Source organism: Erpetoichthys calabaricus (genome assembly GCF_900747795.2).
Source record: "Erpetoichthys calabaricus chromosome 1 unlocalized genomic scaffold, fErpCal1.3 SUPER_1_unloc_22, whole genome shotgun sequence".
Taxonomy (NCBI): domain Eukaryota; kingdom Metazoa; phylum Chordata; class Cladistia; order Polypteriformes; family Polypteridae; genus Erpetoichthys; species Erpetoichthys calabaricus.
This window is the reverse complement of record NW_026261588.1, coordinates 2,647,590-2,665,696: the sequence shown is the minus strand read 5'-3', so window position 1 is coordinate 2,665,696 and position 18,107 is coordinate 2,647,590. Positions and strand designations below refer to the sequence as shown.

At 45.3% G+C, this 18,107-nt stretch overlaps 1 protein-coding gene across 6 annotated transcripts in view; it reads left to right on the top strand.

Annotated features, from left to right (window-relative positions):
* Window positions 1–16,156, top strand: part of LOC114669339 (oocyte zinc finger protein XlCOF6-like) — a 42,505-nt gene extending 26,349 nt beyond the window's left edge. For 2 of the 6 annotated variants that reach the window (XM_028825559.2, XM_051921723.1), the window contains exon 3: window positions 13,578–16,156. In XM_028825559.2, coding sequence (XP_028681392.1) covers window positions 13,578–16,117 — 2,540 coding nt within the window. In that variant the 3' untranslated portion in view covers window positions 16,118–16,156. The remainder of the gene's footprint in view (window positions 1–13,577) is intronic. The other 4 variants (XM_051921727.1, XM_051921726.1, XM_051921724.1 and 1 more) reach the window with 4 other exon arrangements.
* The last annotated feature ends 1,951 nt before the right edge of the window (window positions 16,157–18,107 follow it).

Genomic DNA, 18,107 nt, shown 5'->3' with positions numbered 1-18,107 from the left:
CGCTTCCCAGTTCCTCCCTGTGTGGATAGCGCTTTGAGTACTGAGAAAAGCGCTATATAAATGTAAGAATTATTATTATTATTATTATTATTAAAGCTTCACTAATTGGTTAAAGCAGAAAATCGCATGCTGTACACTTTGTCTCCTTTATTCAAATTGTTTAATGTTCATTCTTCATGCAGGGTTCTCGAACCTTTGCCGTTTCCTCTGTATATGATGTCTAACATGTTTTAACTATTTAAGCTGAGAACACCTTGTGCGGGCACATGCACCTCCATTCTCCTAGCACTGAGGCTAGTCCAAACCTGAGACTGGAGACTGAGGATCCCCTGCCGGCCTCCAATCAGCCCTCGCCCATGAGAGAAATGAGAGGCTTGAGCAGATCTGCAACCTTAGAAATTTCTGTCCCTAACCTCATTCCACTGGTTCTTCTAAGGGAGTCATCAAGGGTCCTGGTGGCAAACATTTGCCACACCCTGCTCTGCTAAATCTGAAGAGTGCCATAGCAGCCTTAAATCTGTTCCCAGCTGATATGTTCCTGCGTGTTACTAGTTCTGCTGCTGGGTCATGTAGAAAAAGCAGGCAGGGGCTCATTTGAAAAAGCTGGAAGGTGACAGAATTTTCTAAGTCCAGGCATGCAGGGGGGAATCAGTTAAAATCCAAACCGGTCATGTAAGATAACTACATGACCCTCTGTCTAAATGCTGTTCCGGCGGTTCCTGTATGGGAGCGCTGGAGGGCCCTAGCAGCAGGCCTTTGGCTCACCTTGGTCTGAAGAGCACCCTAGTATGCTTCTTGGAAGTCTGGTTGTCGCTGATATGTTTCTGCATATTACTAGTTTCACTGCCATCAGGTGTTCTGGAGCGAAAATCCCAAGGGGCCGCGGATGGCCTAGCCGTGTCTGGGGAGGGTACCGGGGGGCCTGGGCAAACTCTGCCTTGGTCCAGCACACCTCCCAAAAGCACCATCAGGGTCAGGACTTAGGAAAATTTTCTGTGCTTCCCTTGGGCAGCCACCAGAGCTCCGGAGGGGGCAAGGCTGGACTAGCCGTGCCCGGGGGAGAATGGGGGGAACCCAGGCAAACTCTGCCTTGGCCCAGCACCCCTCCTGAAGGTGCTTTTGGGATCTGGACTTAGAAAAATTTCCTCTGTCTTCGGCGGGTGGCAACCAGAGCTCCGGAGGGACCGAGGCCAGCCCCGCCGTGGCTGGGCAAAATCCAGGTCGGTCTGTTACCTCTGATGACCCTATCCCTTGCAACGTGGTCCCTGCAGGCCTGGAGAGAGCAAAACCAACCCCCGGCGGCCATCTGGTGCTCCATCGTTGGCAGGAAGGTCCCGCTGTTGAGAGGTGCCAGCCAGATGACCCCCAGCCCTTCGAGAAGGGTCTAGCTGCAGCTTGCAATACCTATAATATAGATCAGGTAATGCCCACAACATCAGTCACAAAACACCCTTTGACTCGGATAACCCTCTTACAACCCTAATCTTAACCATAGTGTAATTGTGCCCTAATGTTAAACACAGTGTAATGTGATGGTTTTTACGTGACTGATGTTGAGGGCGTTTCGTGATATTGGGGCATTACGTGACTGACCTCATAGGTACTGCAGTCTGCAATTACACTCTGTTGAGCCCTTTGCAAAAAGCCTCAATTCCAGAGAGGGACTGCTGGCAGCTGCCCACAGGGGTACTTCACTTCATCAGTGTTAGCTCAGTACCCTTCCTATGCCCCTGGTCTGAATGATAGTCTCCTAGAGATTTTTGGTAACACGTCCCAAATGAATGGGAATTCCCATAGAAGGAGGTTGCCCCCAGGCCTGTCTCCTGGTGTAGGCCCAGCATACAGAGACAGGGTTGGCCGGAGGAAGATCTAAATTTCATGCTAAGTTACGACACAGAGGGACTTAGTTTTTTTTTTTTTTCTCTCTCATTTGTTGGACCTCTCCTTCTACTGCCCAACTCTTCCATCTTTCTGGGTGGGGGCAAAGTCGTTGGGCAGGCAGGGATCTCCAGGGCACAGGCCGGAAGGATGTTTTCGCAGGGGATGGTGGCGGACACTGTCGCCTAGAGCTGGTGGTCGGGGAGACTGATCGACCTGCTGACAAGATCAATGGGCACACAGGCCTCGGGCATGTCAGCTCAGGGTAGTGCTTCAGGCCCTTAGGTTCCTCCCACCCTTCGGACAGTGTACGTGGACCTCTGGGCTGCCACAGGGCCTGGGCTGCTGGCATCCAGGAGTAGCTTGTTGTGATAGAGGGCAAACCAACCATGATCAATAGGCACACTGAGCCTGGCGTAGGCTGATGCTTCAGGCTCCATGGTTCCTCCCAACCTTCACACAAAGTCATGCAGGCCTCCGTCCTCTGTGCGGACAAGACCAATCAGCCCCCCCAACCAGTGGGCATTTTCCTCTCATGGCGATTAGTCCTATGCCTATGTGGTCTCTGGGTGCGGGGAGGGGGTTGGCCTATACATCCGTCCTGCCCAGGCTCCCAGGAGGCATGATTTCTCTGGCATCCGATGATGAGAAGTCGTGGATCCCACTCCCTCCCTGCAGGGCACCTGGGCACTGCCTTTCCAGGATGACTTTCCATTGGCGGCCTGTTCCTGACCTCGCAGCATGTCTGGTCTCAGGACCTCCTGCCTGGGAGGTTCGATGATGGGTGACAGTGGCCTCTGAGGGGTAAGGAAGCATCCAGCTGGACCCACGTCGGCCCCACCAGCGTCCGTTGGAGGCACGTTCTGACTGCCTCACCGGCCTTACCTTGTTCATTCTGCAAGTTAACATTTTTGTCTCAAAGATTAAGCCATGTATGTCCAAGTGCAAATGGAAGCGACGGTGAAAGTGTGAATGACTCCTCACATCAGTTATGGTCCCTTTTGATTGCTGTACGTTACTTGGATAACTATGGTAGTTCTAGAGCTAATACGTGCAAATGAATGTTGACTCCCACCCAAGGGGTAATATGTGTATTTATCAGAACAAAAACCCATCCAGGCTTCCGTGCCCGGCCAACTTTGGTGATTCTAGATAACCTTGGGCTGATTGCATGCCGCCCCTGTAGAAGTTTCAACTAATTTAAATATCTGCCCTATCAACTGTTGGTGGTGTTTTCTGTGCCCACCATGGTGACCACAGCTTCAATTCCTGAGAAGGAACCTGAGAAACGGCTGCCGCATCCAAGGAAGGCAGCAGGAACTCAAATTACCCACTCCCAGCTCAGGGGGGTAGTGATGAAAAATAACAATGCAGAACTCTTTCAAAGCCGTGTAATTGGAATTCACAGTCTTTAAATCCTTGCACGAGGATCCATTGGAGGGTAAGCCACAGTAATTCCAGCTCCAATAGTGTATATTAAAGTTGCTGCAGTTAAAGAGCTCGTAGTTGGATCTTGGGATCGAGCTAGTGGAGCAGAGGGGCAAATGCTTGCTACCTCTTGACCAGGAAAGTGGAGCCTTCCTGATCCTTCTGGCTTTTTGGGTTTCAAGCAGAAGGTGTCAGAAAAGTTACCACAGTGATAACTGGCTTGTGGTGGCCAAGCATTCATAGCAACGCATCATTGTGATGCAGAATTTAGCAAACGTTGAATTGTTCACCCAGTAATGGGGAATATGAGCTGGGTTTAGACCATCGTGAGACAGGTTAGTTTTACCCTACAGATGATGGTGTTGTCACAATAGCAATCCTACTCCGTACGAGAGGAACCACAGGTTCAGACATTTAGTGTATGTGCTTGGCTGAGGAGCCAATGGTACAAAGCTACCATCTGCGGGATTATGACTGAATGCCTCTTAAGTCCGAATCCCTCCTAAACGTGATGATACCCTAGCGCCACAGGGCTTCGGTGGGCCATGGATAGCTGGAGGCCAGTCCTAACCCTAAGGGGCAAAAGGATGCAGAGGGCTGTTCAGGATGGGGCTGGGGAGCAACCACTCCCTCTTCCTCTTTCGCACTGCACGTTCGTGCAGAACCCGGTGCCCGGGGTGTGTCGTACGTGGCAGAGCAGCTCCCTCGCTGCGATCTATTGAAAGTCAGCCCTCAAGCCAAATTTTTGTCTTCCTTCCCTAACCCCCAAAACCCTCCCCTCTCTGTCTCTATCTTCTCTCGCATGCCCAGAAGACGACCGTGGACTTTGCATGTGCGTCCTGCATCAGCGGAGTATGTGACCAGATGTCCATTCGCCAGTGGCCCAGGGCCGTGAGAACCCTAAACTCTGATTTAATGGTGGCGGGGGCCTAATACTGGAAAAAGACAGGGTCATGTAACTTAAGAGGGAGGAGTGGTATGGAGCCCAATGGAGTGGCAGAGATGATGTACCCAGAGCAGACAAAGGGTCATGCTGGCTGGGAGGCGTAGGGTCATGTTGTTTGCAACAGGGTCTGGAAAAATTTGTAAGTCCCCTCAGGAGCAGAGGGTCATATAGGATGTGAGGCAGATGTAAACCTAATTTTGCCCACCTGTCCCAGCTACATGACCCTCTTTCTCCAGGTTCACAAATCCCCTTGACGGGGGTCGGCAAAAGTAGGTTTACAGTTCGTATGGAAAAAGACCTGCAGGGTTATGATTATTCCCATAGTTTTATTAACACCGTAGCTTTATCAACTTTGTTAACTGAAAATAATGTCACAGTGGCACAGTTCCCATTAGGTACAATCTCGTAAGTGCTCAAATTGTTGGCCTTGATTATTTACACATTCTGGTAGTCTACTTGCTACACTCGGAGTTCTGTATTGTCATCAATTTCCTGCTTCTCTTATGGAGCCAATCATCATCCACATTACGTGGTTGTCATGAAAAGATGTTCTCTTTGACAACACCCCAGAAGAATTCAATTGGAGTGAGGTCTGGTGGTCGTGCTGGCCATTCCACTGGCCCTCGTCGACCTGTCCACCTGTTGGGTAATTTGTTCATCAAGAAACTCGCGCGCTTTTACTGCATACTGTGGTGGAGCTCCGTCTTGTTGAAAGAAGTCATCTTCATTATTATGTGGTCTCTGTAATTGTGGTCAAACAGTGTGCCTCAGCATGTTAAGATACAGAAAGCAGACATGGGGTCATGTAAAATAGCTACATGGCTCTATGTCTAAATCGTTTTTCTAAGGGAGCGCCGGCAGGCCCTTTGGCTCACCTTGGTCTGCTAAGTCAGAAGGGTACCCCAGCACCTTTTTCTGAAGTCTGATCGCAGATGTTATGTTTCTGCATATTACTAGTTTCATTGCCATCAGGCGTCCTGGGACGCAGAGCAGAAGTCCTAAGGGGCCATGAACAGCCCAGCCGAGAACTAGGGAGGCCGGGCAAATTCTGCATCGTTCTCAGCACCTCTCCCGAAGGCACCTTCAGGATCAGAACTTAAAAAAGTTTTCAGTGCTTCCCTCGGGCAGCTGCCAGAGCTATGGAGGGGCAGAGGCCAGGCTGGCCATGCCTGTGGGAGAGCCAAGTAGCCCGGTGAAATCTGGGGTCATGATGGGCAGCTCCGCGGAGGGACGTGGGCACCCCCTCTCAACCCCCACCAGCCAGAGTCCGATGAGGGAGGTCTTTGCACAGGCCAGTGGTTTAGGCCCCATGGTAGAGAGTCCGATCTTCCGAGGGAGGTCTTTGCACAGGCCAGTGGTTTAGGCCCCATGGTTCCTCCCACCATTTGGACAAAGTTGTGTGAGCCTCCACATCTCCATCTTCCGGGGTGGTAAGGTGTCCCTACCTCTCCGTGAGGGCAAGACTAATCAGTCCCCTGATCAGTGGGTATTTCTCCCATGCTCCAATGGTCTCGGCCTTGGGGAGAGGGTCAACTGAACCCCTTCTGCCTGCACGGGCCCGGGTGCCCCCGGAGACACGATTTCTCTTGCTCCCAGAGATGAGAGCGCAGATCCTGCCCTCTCCCTGCGGAGAGCCTGGGGGCTGCCTTTCCTAGCAACAAGCCTGGTCTCGGAAACCTTCCACCTGGGCTGTCCGACGACGATGGATGACGGCAACCTCGAGACATCCCAGCCAGACCACCATCAGGTAGAGGTGCGTTCCAGCCACCTACAGGTCTGCCTGGTTGATCCTGCTAGTAGCGTGTACTTGTCTCAAAGATTAAGCCATGCATGTCTAAGTGCACATGGATGTGACAGTGAAACTGCAAATGGCTCATTACATCAGTTATGATCCCTTTGATCGCTCCACATTACTCGATACAGTTGTGCTTGAAAGTTTGTGAACCCTTTAGAATTTTCTAGATTTCTGCATAAATATGACCTAAAACATCATCAGATTTTCACTCAAGTCCTAAAAATAGATAAAGAGAAACCAGTTAAACAAATGAGACAAAAATATTATACTTGGTTATTTATTTATTAAGGAAAATGATTGAATATTACATATATGTGATTGGCAAAAGTATGTGAATCTTTGCTTTCAGGAACTGGTGTGACCCCCCTTTGCAGCAATAACTGCAGCTAAACATTTCCGGTAACTGTTGATCAGTCCTGAATTTGAGCCCATTCCTCCGTACAGAACAGCTTCAACTCTGGGATGTTGGTGGGTTTCCTCACATTAGCTGCTCGCTTCAGGTCCTTCCACAACATTTCGATTGGATTAAGGTCAGGACTTTGACTTGGCCATTCCAAAACATTCACTTTATTCTTCTTTAACCATTCTTTGGTAGAACGACTTGTGTGCTTAGGGTCGTTTGTCTTGCTGCATGACCCACCTTCTCTTGAGATTCAGTTCATTGACAGATGTCCTGACATTTTCCTTTAGGATTCTCTGATATAATTCAGAATTCATTTTTTCCATCAATGAAGGCAAGCCATCCTGGCCCAGATGCAGCAAAACAGGCCCAAACCATGATACTACCACCACCATGTGTCACAGATGGGATAAGGGTCTTATGCTGGAATGCAGTGTTTTCCTTTCTCCAAACAGAATGCTTTTCATTTAAACCAAAAAGTTCTATTTTGGTCTCATCCGTCCACAAAACATTCTTCCAATAGTCTTCTGGTTTGTCCACGTGATCTTTAGCAAACTGCAGATGAGCAGCAATGTTTTTTTTGGAGAGCAATGGCTTTCTCCTTGCAACCCTGCCATGCACACCATTGTTGTTGAGTGTTCTCCTGATGGTGGACTCATGAACATGAACATTAGCCAATGTGACCTTCAGTTGCTTGGAAGTTCCCCTGGGGTCCTTTGTGACCTCGCCGACTATTACACGCCTTGCTCTTGGAGTGATCTTTGTTGGTCGACCACTCCTGGGGAGGGTAACAATGGTCTTGAATTTTCTCCATTTGTACACCGTCTGTCTGACTGTGGATCGGTGGAGTCCAAACTCTTTAGAGATGGTTTTGTAACCTTTCCCAGCCTGATGAGCATCAACAACTCTTTTTCTGAGGTCCTCAGAAATCTCCTTTGTTCATGCCATGATACACTTCCACAAACATGTGTTGTGAAGAGCAGACTTTGATAGATCCTGTTCTTTAAATAACACAGGGTGCCCACTCACACCTGATTGTCATCCCACCGGACTCAAATTTCACTTTCAAACTAACTGCTAATCCTAGAGGTTCACATACGTTTGCCACTCACAAATATGTAATATTCGATCATTTTCCTCAATAAATAAATGACCACGTATAATATTTTTGTCTCATTTGTTTAACTGGTTTCTCTTTATCTAGTTTTAGGACTTGAGTAAAAATCTGATGATGTTTTAGGTCCTATTTATGCAGAAATATTCTAAAGGGTTCACAAATTTTCAAGCACAACTGTATCGGGTTATTCTATATCTAATACATGCAAATGAGCGCCGACTCCCACCCCAGGGAGGATGTGTGCATATATCAGACCAAAAACCCACACGGGACCCAACTCCCGATCACCTTTGGTGACTCTAGAGAACCTCGTGCTGATCATGCGCAACTCATTCGAATGTCTGCTCTATCAACTGTCGATGGTACTTTCTGTGTCCACTATGGTGACCATGGGTAATGAGGAATCATAGTTCAATTCCGGAGAGAGACCCTGAATAATGGCTACCACCATAGACAGAAATACTAGATGCCTCATGACCAGCAGCATCGTACGTCATCGTCACTGCCATATTGCGAGTGGCACTGCTGTGGAGTGAAGTAATGGATAAAGATGCCACACGCATGTGCTGCTTGGGATTGTACAGACCGCTGTACGCTCCAAACCACATCACAGGGATTACATTTCATAGGTAAGACTGAACAATTGTTTTGGTTATATTTGACCATTAGAAAATCCCGTTTTATAATCTTTAGCTACGCCAGGTTAAGCTAGCAAAGCTACACATTAATGTGCTCAAGTGAGCCTCCAAACAATGTTTTGGTTAAACGTATTTAGTCACTAACTCTGTAGATTGTTGTTAGCTGTTAACATTGCTCAGACTTTGAAGGTTTCCCAAAGAAATCCACCTCAGGAAGCAGTGGGAGGTCAGGTAGCCCTTAGACGGGATTTTGAGAAAGCTGTCCTGTGACGTGTGCCGTGCTAGTTTGGTAACAGATGCTGTACCGGCATCATATGATCAAAGCTACCACTCCCTCACATTAAAAAACAAAGGAGGTTTGATGATTCCTTCTGAGGGTCCAGTCAAGGTGGTCAAAGTAGCTGAGCGTGTTATCTGACAGTCGACATTAGGACAAGCTGTCAGTGTATCTTTGATCAATCAGTTTGTTCAGGCTGAGATTGGTTCAGATGATGTGTTTTTTCTCAAGGAGCACATTGAGGAAACACAGTTTGAAATTGACAGCCATCATTATATGCTCATGTCTTTGGTCGTGTCTGTCTTCCGCAAACTAAGGCTGCACCATATTGCCAGAGTGAATACTCTCAAATTACAGACTGGCAACACATGGAAAAAGCTATGGAAGACAGTTCTGTTTCATGGATTTTAGATCCTATTCTGTATATATTTAAGTAACCACATTGTGTGTGTGTGTGTGTGAGAGAGAGATTGAGAGAGGAATGAGTGAAATGTTTTCAGAAATTAAGCCAATTTGTATACAATAAAATTGTTTATTTTTGTCATTGAGTGGATCATTTCACTGTTAAAAGAAAGACAGACAAAGATAACTGGCAGTAACGGTGCAAAATTCACAATTGGTATGCCAGTTTGAAAAGATAAGTTTTGAGGGCAGTTTTAAAATGTGTTATTGAATTGAGCTGACGAATGTGAGAGGGAAGAGAATTCCTGAGTTGAGGAGCACAAAGAGAGACGCTCGAGCTCCCATAGCACTGAGTCTGATGTGTGGTACAGAAAGTCGAGCTGCAGATGAGGATCTGAGTGAGCGAGAGGAGTGCAAGTCTGGAGGAGATCAGTGAGGTTGTGGAAAGCTTTAAATGTTAAGAGCGGTATTTAGTATTGTAATCGGTAGTTAACAGGGAGCCAGTGAAGTTGAGAGAGAATCGGTGTAATATGTTCAGTGGATTTAGAACAGTAGGTTATTATCCTGGCAGCAGAATTTTGGAGAAGTTGTAAGCGATGGATACGTTTTTGTGGGATGTCAGATAGAATAGCATTACAGTAATCTATACGTGAGGTGACTCGGGCATTAACCAATACTTCAGTACCGTGTTGCATAAGAACAGGACAAAGTCTAAAAATGTTTTGGAGATGGACAATTGCAGTCCGAGAAATGTTACTTATATGGGAGGAATTATTTAATAATGATTATTATTATTTAATAATTGCCATTATTAGTGTATAAAAGGATATAAATAATTGCATTTAAACGATCTGCCAAAATTTGTTGTATGTAAATGATACTGTTTTAAACGTTATTGTTTTTTCATCAGAAAACCTGGTTTCCACGTCTACCTGTATTAGTTTAAATGGTACTTTTGCCACTCGCAACATGGCGGACGCACTGACGTATTGTGTCGACTGGGCAACACAGTGAATGCGGCGTCTACCTATATATGTCTGTGGCTACCACCACATCCAAGGAAGTCAGTAGGCATGCAGAATACCCACTCCCAACTTGGGGAGGTAGTGACAAAAAATAGCAATGCAGGTCTGTTCGTGACCCTGTAATTGTAATGAGCGTCGGGCCCATACCTGGCCATGCATTGGTGGCTGCGAGGGATTACCCGCGATGAGTACGAGGGCCGTCACAGGTACAGATCTTGGTGGTAGTAGCAAATATTCATATGAGCCCTGGAATGGGTTCATCTTGATAGAGGCCCACACCTTGGAAAATGTTGCATTTCCAGCATCCGGAGATCCCTCACATGTCCTTGAAAGTTCAGGGGAGAGGGTGTAAATCTCTCGCCAGGCCATACCCATATCCACAGCAGGTCTCCAAGGTTAACAGCCTCTGGCATGTTAGAACAATATAGGTAAGGGAAGTAGGCAAGCCGGATCCGTAAGTTCGGGGAGATAAGGATTGGCTCTAAGGCTTGGGTCATTCGAGCTGGGGTACAATGTGGGGCTGGGCACGAGCCGTGACTGGACAAGGTCCTGGGGTGTCCCCCCAGTGGTGACAATGAGGCCTCTGGATGCACGTTGAGCCCTTCCCATGGATTGCCCTAACTGTGTTGCATGTTGGCCTGCCTCTGACGCCCTACCTATCTCCTCGTTGGGGGCGGAGGCTGGGGGCCAGTGCATGGCGTCGGCTGGCACCTAGCAACTGGCTTAAAACTGGTGCGGAACCAGGGTAATCCGACTGTTTAATTGCAACAAAGCATTGCGAGGGCCGGAGAGTGGTGTTGACACAATGGGATTTCTGTCCAGTTGCTCTTCCTTAGTGAGGAAGTTCAATGAAGCACGGGCAAACCGCGAGAACAACTATGACTCTCAAGGTCATAACAAGCCAGTGGTTTACCGTCTTGGCCGTAAGAACACATGCAATGCATCACTTGGATGATGATTCAGACAAGGTGGATGTGCTAGAAAGCCGACCTGAGGAGCAACATTAAAACTCTGAATAGGCCTGATGGTGGGCTCTTAACTAGCCAAATGCCTCGTCATCTAACAAGTGACACATAAGAATGGATGAACTAATTCTTTTTCTTTTAATTCTTTACATTTATGTAGCGCTTTTCTCACTACTCAAAGCGCTCTCCACACAGGGAGGACCTGGGAAGCGAACCCACAATCTCCTTACTGCAAAGCAGCAGCACTACCACTGCACCACCTGTGAGGATTCCCATTGTCTCTACCTACTGTCTAGCAAAACCTTAGCCAAGGGAACAGGCTTTTCAGAGTAAGTGCGGAAACAAGACCCTGTTGAGCTTGACTCTAGTTTGTCACTGTGAAGAGACATGAGAGGCCGCTGGTGAAATACCACTACTCTTACCATTTTTTCATTCACCTGGTGAGGTGGACGGGGGAGCTCTCCCTTCTGGCACCCAGGCGTGACCCGCTTCAGAGATAGTGGCAGGTGGAGCATTTGACTGGGGCCGTACACCTGTCCCACCGTAACAAAGGTGTCCTAAGTCGAGCTCGGGGCGGCCAGAAACCTCCCATGGAGAAGAAGGGCCAAAGCTCGCTTGATCTTGATTTTCAGTATGAGTACAGACCATGAAAGTGGGGCCTCATGATCCTTCTTGCATTTTGGGTTTCAAGCAGGAGGTGTCAGAATAGTCACCACAGGTATAACTAGCTTGTGGCAGCCAAGCGTTCATAGCGACGTCGCTGTTTGATACTTCGATGTCGGCTCTTCCTATCATTGTGAAGCAGAATGCACCAAGCGTTGGATTGTTCACCCACTAATAGGGAATGTGAGCTGGGTTTAGACCGTCGTGAGACAAGTTAGTTTGATCCTACTGATGATGGTGTTGTTGTAATAGCAATCTTGCTCAGTAGATAGGAACCACAGGTTTAGAGATTTGGTGTATGTGTGAAGATACCATCTGTGGGATTATGGCTGAATCCCTCCAAGTCAGAATCCCTCCTACATGTAACAATACCCTAGCGCCTCAGACTCTTGGAGGGCTATGGATAGCCTGAGGCTGCTCCCTGCCGAAGGGGGGGCTGTTCAAGTTGGGGCCGCGGAGTAGCCTGGATGAGCAGCTGCTCTCTCCTCCACTTCTGCTCCGCATGTTGATGGGGAACTCGGTGCTAAATCATTCATAGATGACCTGATTCTGGGTCGAGGTGTCATATATAGCAGAGCAGCTCCCTCGCTGCGATCTACTGAAGGTCCGCCCTCGAGCTAAGCTTTTGTCCCTTTCTCTCCAAAATTCCACCTCATGCCCAGTAGATGGCCCGGGGACTTGGCTCACACAACTGGCCTGGTGGGTACATGACCAAATGCCCATTTGCCTCTGGCCCAGGGCTGTGAAGACCCTGAAGTCTGAATTAAAGGTGGTGGTGGGGCTTAATAGTCAAAAAGGTGTGTGTGTGTGTGGGGGGGTCATGTAACTTTAAAGAGGCAGGACTGGTATGGGGCCCAATGGAGTAACAGAGTTCATGTAACCAGGGAGGGCAACGGGTCATGCCAGCTGGGAGGCAGAGGGTCATGTAGTTTGCAACAGGGGCTGGAAAAATTTCTCAGGAGCAGAGGGTCATGGTAGGATGTGAGGCAGATGTAAACCTACTTTTGCCCATCTTTCCCAGCTACATGACTCTCTTTCTCCGAGTTGACATTACCCTCTGAGGGGTGGGCAAAAAGTAGCTTTACAATTGTTTGTATGGAAAAAAAAAACATGCAGGTTATGATTATTCTAGCAAACTCACAAGTGTAAACCTACTTTTGTGCACCCCTGTACATTGTATTATGTGAATGGAAGTTATCATTTAAAGCTTTTTAAATATATACAGTCATATGAAAAAGTTTGGGACCCCCTCTCAGCCTGCATGTTTGTTATGATGCATATTGCATATTTTCTGTTAATCCAATAAACGTAATGTCACTGGTGAAATCCTACTGTTACCATAAGGCATGTCAGATATTAAAAGGAAGTTCAGCCAATGAGAAACAAAAATCCAAAGAATTGAGAAGGGTTCATAAACTTTTTCATATGACTGTATATCTCTTTTTGTACCATATTTCTCTTGTCTGTTTATTTTTCCACCATCGTTACAAAAGGGATGGGTATTGGCTCCAGTGCAGACACAAATAACTGCTCTCATCCCATCTTTTCTCATCTTTTAAGTTTTTCTCTCATTGCACCTCTTGTAGGCCTGTGCATGAATATGCCTCTGTTCATTCCTCGTTTTTACTTTTGTGATTTGAATAAGTAATTTTCATGCTCATTTTACAGTCCAGTAGTTTGTCAAATGTGCAAAAATGTTGGGGGAAATTCTGTTTATTAAAGGGGCACTCTGATTTATAAATGTAACTCTATCATGATAACTAGAGATTTATCACTTTTTAAGCAAAAACATATATAATTTTAATTCATATTTTAATAGTATGACAATACAATACAGTTCTGTAAAGTAGTTAACAAAATGTGTCCATTACTATTTCAATTGTGTCTATCACGTCTACTATTTCAACTTCTTTTCTACAGTAGTTGTAATACAGAAGTTACAAGAAAAAGTTTGGTGTTTTTTCCACGTTTATTTAACATTATGACTTAATCCATTACCCTATTATTGATACTAATTTTTTTTCTTTTGTTTTTTACATACAGGAGGCAAATCTCACAGCTATTCTGAATGTGACAAACAATTCTATAAGATGAGTAATCTTCAGAGCCACATTAGAAATCAAACTGGCGAGAAGCCATATGGTTGTTCTGAATGTGGCAAACGGTACCTTCACAAGTCTAATCTTTACATCCACAAACGCATTCACAGAGGAGCGATGCCATATCGCTGTTCTGAATGTGGCAAACAATTCATTTACCAGTCTAATCTTTACATCCACAAACGCATTCACAGTGGAGTGAAGCCATTTTGCTGTTCTGATTGTGGCAAATCATTTTCACAATTGTGCACCCTTAAGAACCACGCAAGGATTCACACGGGGGAGAAGCCATATTGCTGTTCTGATTGTGACAAACGCTTTACAAAAAAAAGTAGTCTTCAGGTTCACCAAAAAATTCACGCAGACAACAAGCCGCATTGCAGTTCTGATAGTGACAAGAGTAGTCTTCAGAACCGTCGAAAGGTTCACACTGGGGAGAAGCCATATGGATGTTCTGAATGTGGCAAACGATACCTTCACAATTCTAGTCTTCAGATCCACAAACGCATTCACAGTGGAGAGATGCCATATTGCTGTTCTGAATGTGGCAAAAAATACAGTCATAAGTATAGTCTTCAGATCCACAAACGCATTCACAGTGGAGAGATGCCGTATTCCTGTTCTGAATGTGGCAAATCGTTTTTACAATTATACATCCTTCAGAAACATGCAAGAATTCACACGGGGGAGAAGCCGTATTCCTGTTCTGATTGTGACAAACGGTTTACGCAAAAAAGTAGTCTTCAAGTTCACCAAAGAATTCACACAGGAGAGAAGCCATATTGTTGTTCTGAATGTGGCAAACAATTCTACGACAAGAGTCATCTTCGGGTCCACACAAGACTTCACACTGGGGAGACGCCTTATCGCTGTTCTGAATGTGGCAAACATTATTTACAAAAAGACCATCTTGAGAGCCACAAAAGAATTCACACAGGAGAGAAGCCCTATTCTTGTTCCGATTGTGGCAAATTGTTTTCACAAATAGGCCATCTAAAGAGCCACACAAGAATTCACACAGGAGAACGGCTATATTGTTGTTCTGAATGTGGCAAGAGATTCTATGACAAGAGTCGTCTTCGTAACCACCAGAGAATTCACACAGGTGAGAAGCCCTATTGTTGTCCTGAATGTGGCAAATTGTTTTCACGATTATACCTCCTTAAGAACCACACACGAATTCACACAGGGGAAAAGCTGCATTGCTGTAATGAGTGTGACAAACAGTTTACCAAAAAAAGGTCTCTTGAGGCTCACCAAAGAATTCACACAGGTGAGAAGTCCTTTTGTTGTCCTGAATGTGGCAAATTGTTTTCACGATTATACCTCCTTAAGAACCACACACGAATTCACACAGGAGAGAAGCTGCATTGCTGTAATGAGTGTGACAAACGGTTTACCAAAAGAAGTTCTCTTGAGGCTCACCAAAGAATTCACACAGGTGAGAATCCCTATTGTTGTTCTGAATGTGGCAAACAATTTTGTTACGAACGTAGTCTTCAGGTTCACCAAGGAATTCACACAGGAGAGAAGCCCTATTGTTGTTCTGAATGTGGCAAACAATTTTGTTACAAGCGTAGTCTTCAGATTCACCAAGGAATTCACACAGGAGAGTGGCAATATTGTTGTTCTGAATGTGGCAAGCGATTCTATTGCAAGAGTCGTCTTCTTATCCACCAAAAAATTCACACAGGAATAAAGTCATATAGTTGTTCTGACTGTGGCAAATTATTTTCACAAGAAGACCAACTTAAGAGCCACACAAGAATTCACACAGGAGAGAAGCCCTATTGTTGTTCTGAATGTGGCAAACAATTTTGTCACAAGCGTAGTCTTAAGATTCACCAAGGAATTCACACAAGAGACTGGAAATATTGTTGTTCTGAATGTGGCCAGGGATTCTCTTGCAAGAGTCATTATCTTATTCACCAAAGAATTCACACAGGAGAGAAGCCGTATTGCTGTTCTGATTGTGGCAAACAGTTTACAAACAAAAGTGGTCTTCAAGTTCACCAAAGAATTCACACAGGAGAGAAGCCATATTGTTGTTCTGACTGTGGCAAAGTGTTTTCACAAAAAGCCCAGCTCAAGTGCCACACAAGAATTCACACAGGGGAGAAGCCGCATTGCTGTAATGTGTGTGACAAACGGTTTACCAAAAGAAGTTCTCTTGAGGCTCACCAAAGAATTCACACAGGAGAGAATCCCTATTCTTGTTCTGAATGTGGCAAACGATTTTGTTACGAGCGTAGTCTTCAGGTTCACCAAGGACTTCACACAGGAGAGAAGCCCTATTGTTGTTCTGAATGTGGCAAACAATTTTGTTACAAGCGTAGTCTTCAGATTCATCAAAGAGTTCACACAGGAGAGAAGCCTCCTGGCAGTTCTGACCATGACAAACAATTCAATGATGAGAGTAGTCTCCTGAACAATCAAATGGTTCAGACAGAAGAGAAGAAAACACCAAGTTTTATAGAATGTTAAGTGAGGAGAACTCCCTAAAAGTAACTTGACCTCCAGAGGGGAAAAACCAACAACAAAAAAAAAAAAGAATTTTGGAGAAAAATTTGTAAAGATGATCAAGAACCCAATCATCAAAGAAACTGGATCACCAAACGACAGATGGAAACTAAAATCATCTATGCAAAAGAAATGGAGGGAAGTGGAAGAGATAAGAACTGCTGCTAACTTGACGGCACCTGGTCCAGACTCTGTACGGAATTTTTAGGATTTGACCAACTGCAAAAGTACAATACTGCAGACACCTGAGATAACACCAACGTGTCTTTAAAACAGGGACAGCTTCCCTACTCCCAAAATCTGACCAATTAAATATTCAAAAAATAAATATTACCACCTAAACTATTTACAGCAAAAGATGCAGAATTTATTCACACCCAGACCAGAGTACCTTAATGGCAGTAGAATAAAAAGGCAACAAAAGAACGTCCAATGGAACTAAAGACCAGCTACTACTGAAGAAAGCCATCATGGAATGTTGCAAATAAAATGCAGAAACCGGAGTGCGGCACGAGCAGTTGATTGTGACGTAGGACACACCAACACTAGTTGAGAGGAAAATAGATGCCAGGAAAACAGATTTAGTAATCAAAGAGAAACCGTTTAAGGAAGTCCCGATAATAGAAGTATCAGTTCCTTGTGACTACTCCATTCTAAGACTGGAAATGCAAAAAAATAAATTACCAAGAAATGCAATCTGAGATTTGTCAAATGTGGGATGAGAAATGGAAATTCTACCTGTTTGTGCTGAGAGCAACAGGAACAATAAAGAGAAACTTTCAGGCCGATCCAGATTAACGAGTGAGGGTTTTGGAGAAATCAAAAACGGGTCAAGCCATAGTACTGCTCTGAACGTGGCAAGCATTTTTCTGACCGGAGTGGTTTTCAGAGCTAAAAAGTAATCCATGCAGGAAACGAGAGAAAAAATATCAAACTGTATGAAGGAGGAGAAGGTCCTGAAATCGCCAGGTGAAGGAGTAAAGTTCAGGTCACCTTCATGTGTGTAAGATCTCTCCTCAAGGCAAACCGACTCTTATAGTGGGAACAGAGTCCGAAAAAGTCACTCATTCTGGGCACGGGCCGATCAGAAAGTTCACCCCATCCTCTGCCTTGACACTCGGGTACAGTAGGTGATGGCAACAGTCCAGCGTCTTCAGGTAAAGAGTTGTCATCCTATGAAGTGACGGTCAAGAGGGACAACATTGCTGGCCCTTCCCAGGGTTGAGGAATTTTTACTTTTAAAGGTAATTTGATTCATTTACTCCATACTTAGAAACAAAAGTAACTAAAAATGTGACATGGTTGATTATTAGAAAATGGAATTCTTTGTAAGCAGTGCGTTACTTTTACGCTGCTTTGGTAGTTACCGTGTACTCTTGTGCTTTAATTATTTTTAAGCAACACAAGTATCTCTTACTTCAATAAATTAAGTTTTGTGTTTTGTTACTTTAGAAAGTAATCTGCTGTATGTAAAGTGCATCACCCCCAGCACAGGCTTGTTTTTGTAGATCTGTGTGGTTTTTAGTTTTATTAGCAATTTCTTTTGAATTTGTTTTTATTTCTGTATTCTAAAATACTGATGCATTGTTATCTGTATGTCCGCTTGATTAAATGTGATTTGATTATTACAGCACTGAATGTCTTGTGTTCAAATAACAGATTTCGGGGTGGTCTTCTCCAGTGAAGTACTGCATATACGGTGCCCTCCATAATGTTTGGCACGAAGCCCCATTCCTCTTTGATCTCCCCCTCTGCTCCACAGTTTGAAATGACAACAAATCATCACAGACCTGTTATCACTCAATCTCACGTGGCTGAAAGCCACTTGTCCCTCTAAGAAGTTGGATGCCGACCGCTATGGGGTCATGTAACTATTTAGCAGGAGGGAGTCTCGTTCGTTATCGGAATTAACCAGACAAATCGCTCCACCAACTAAGAGCGGTCATGCACCCCC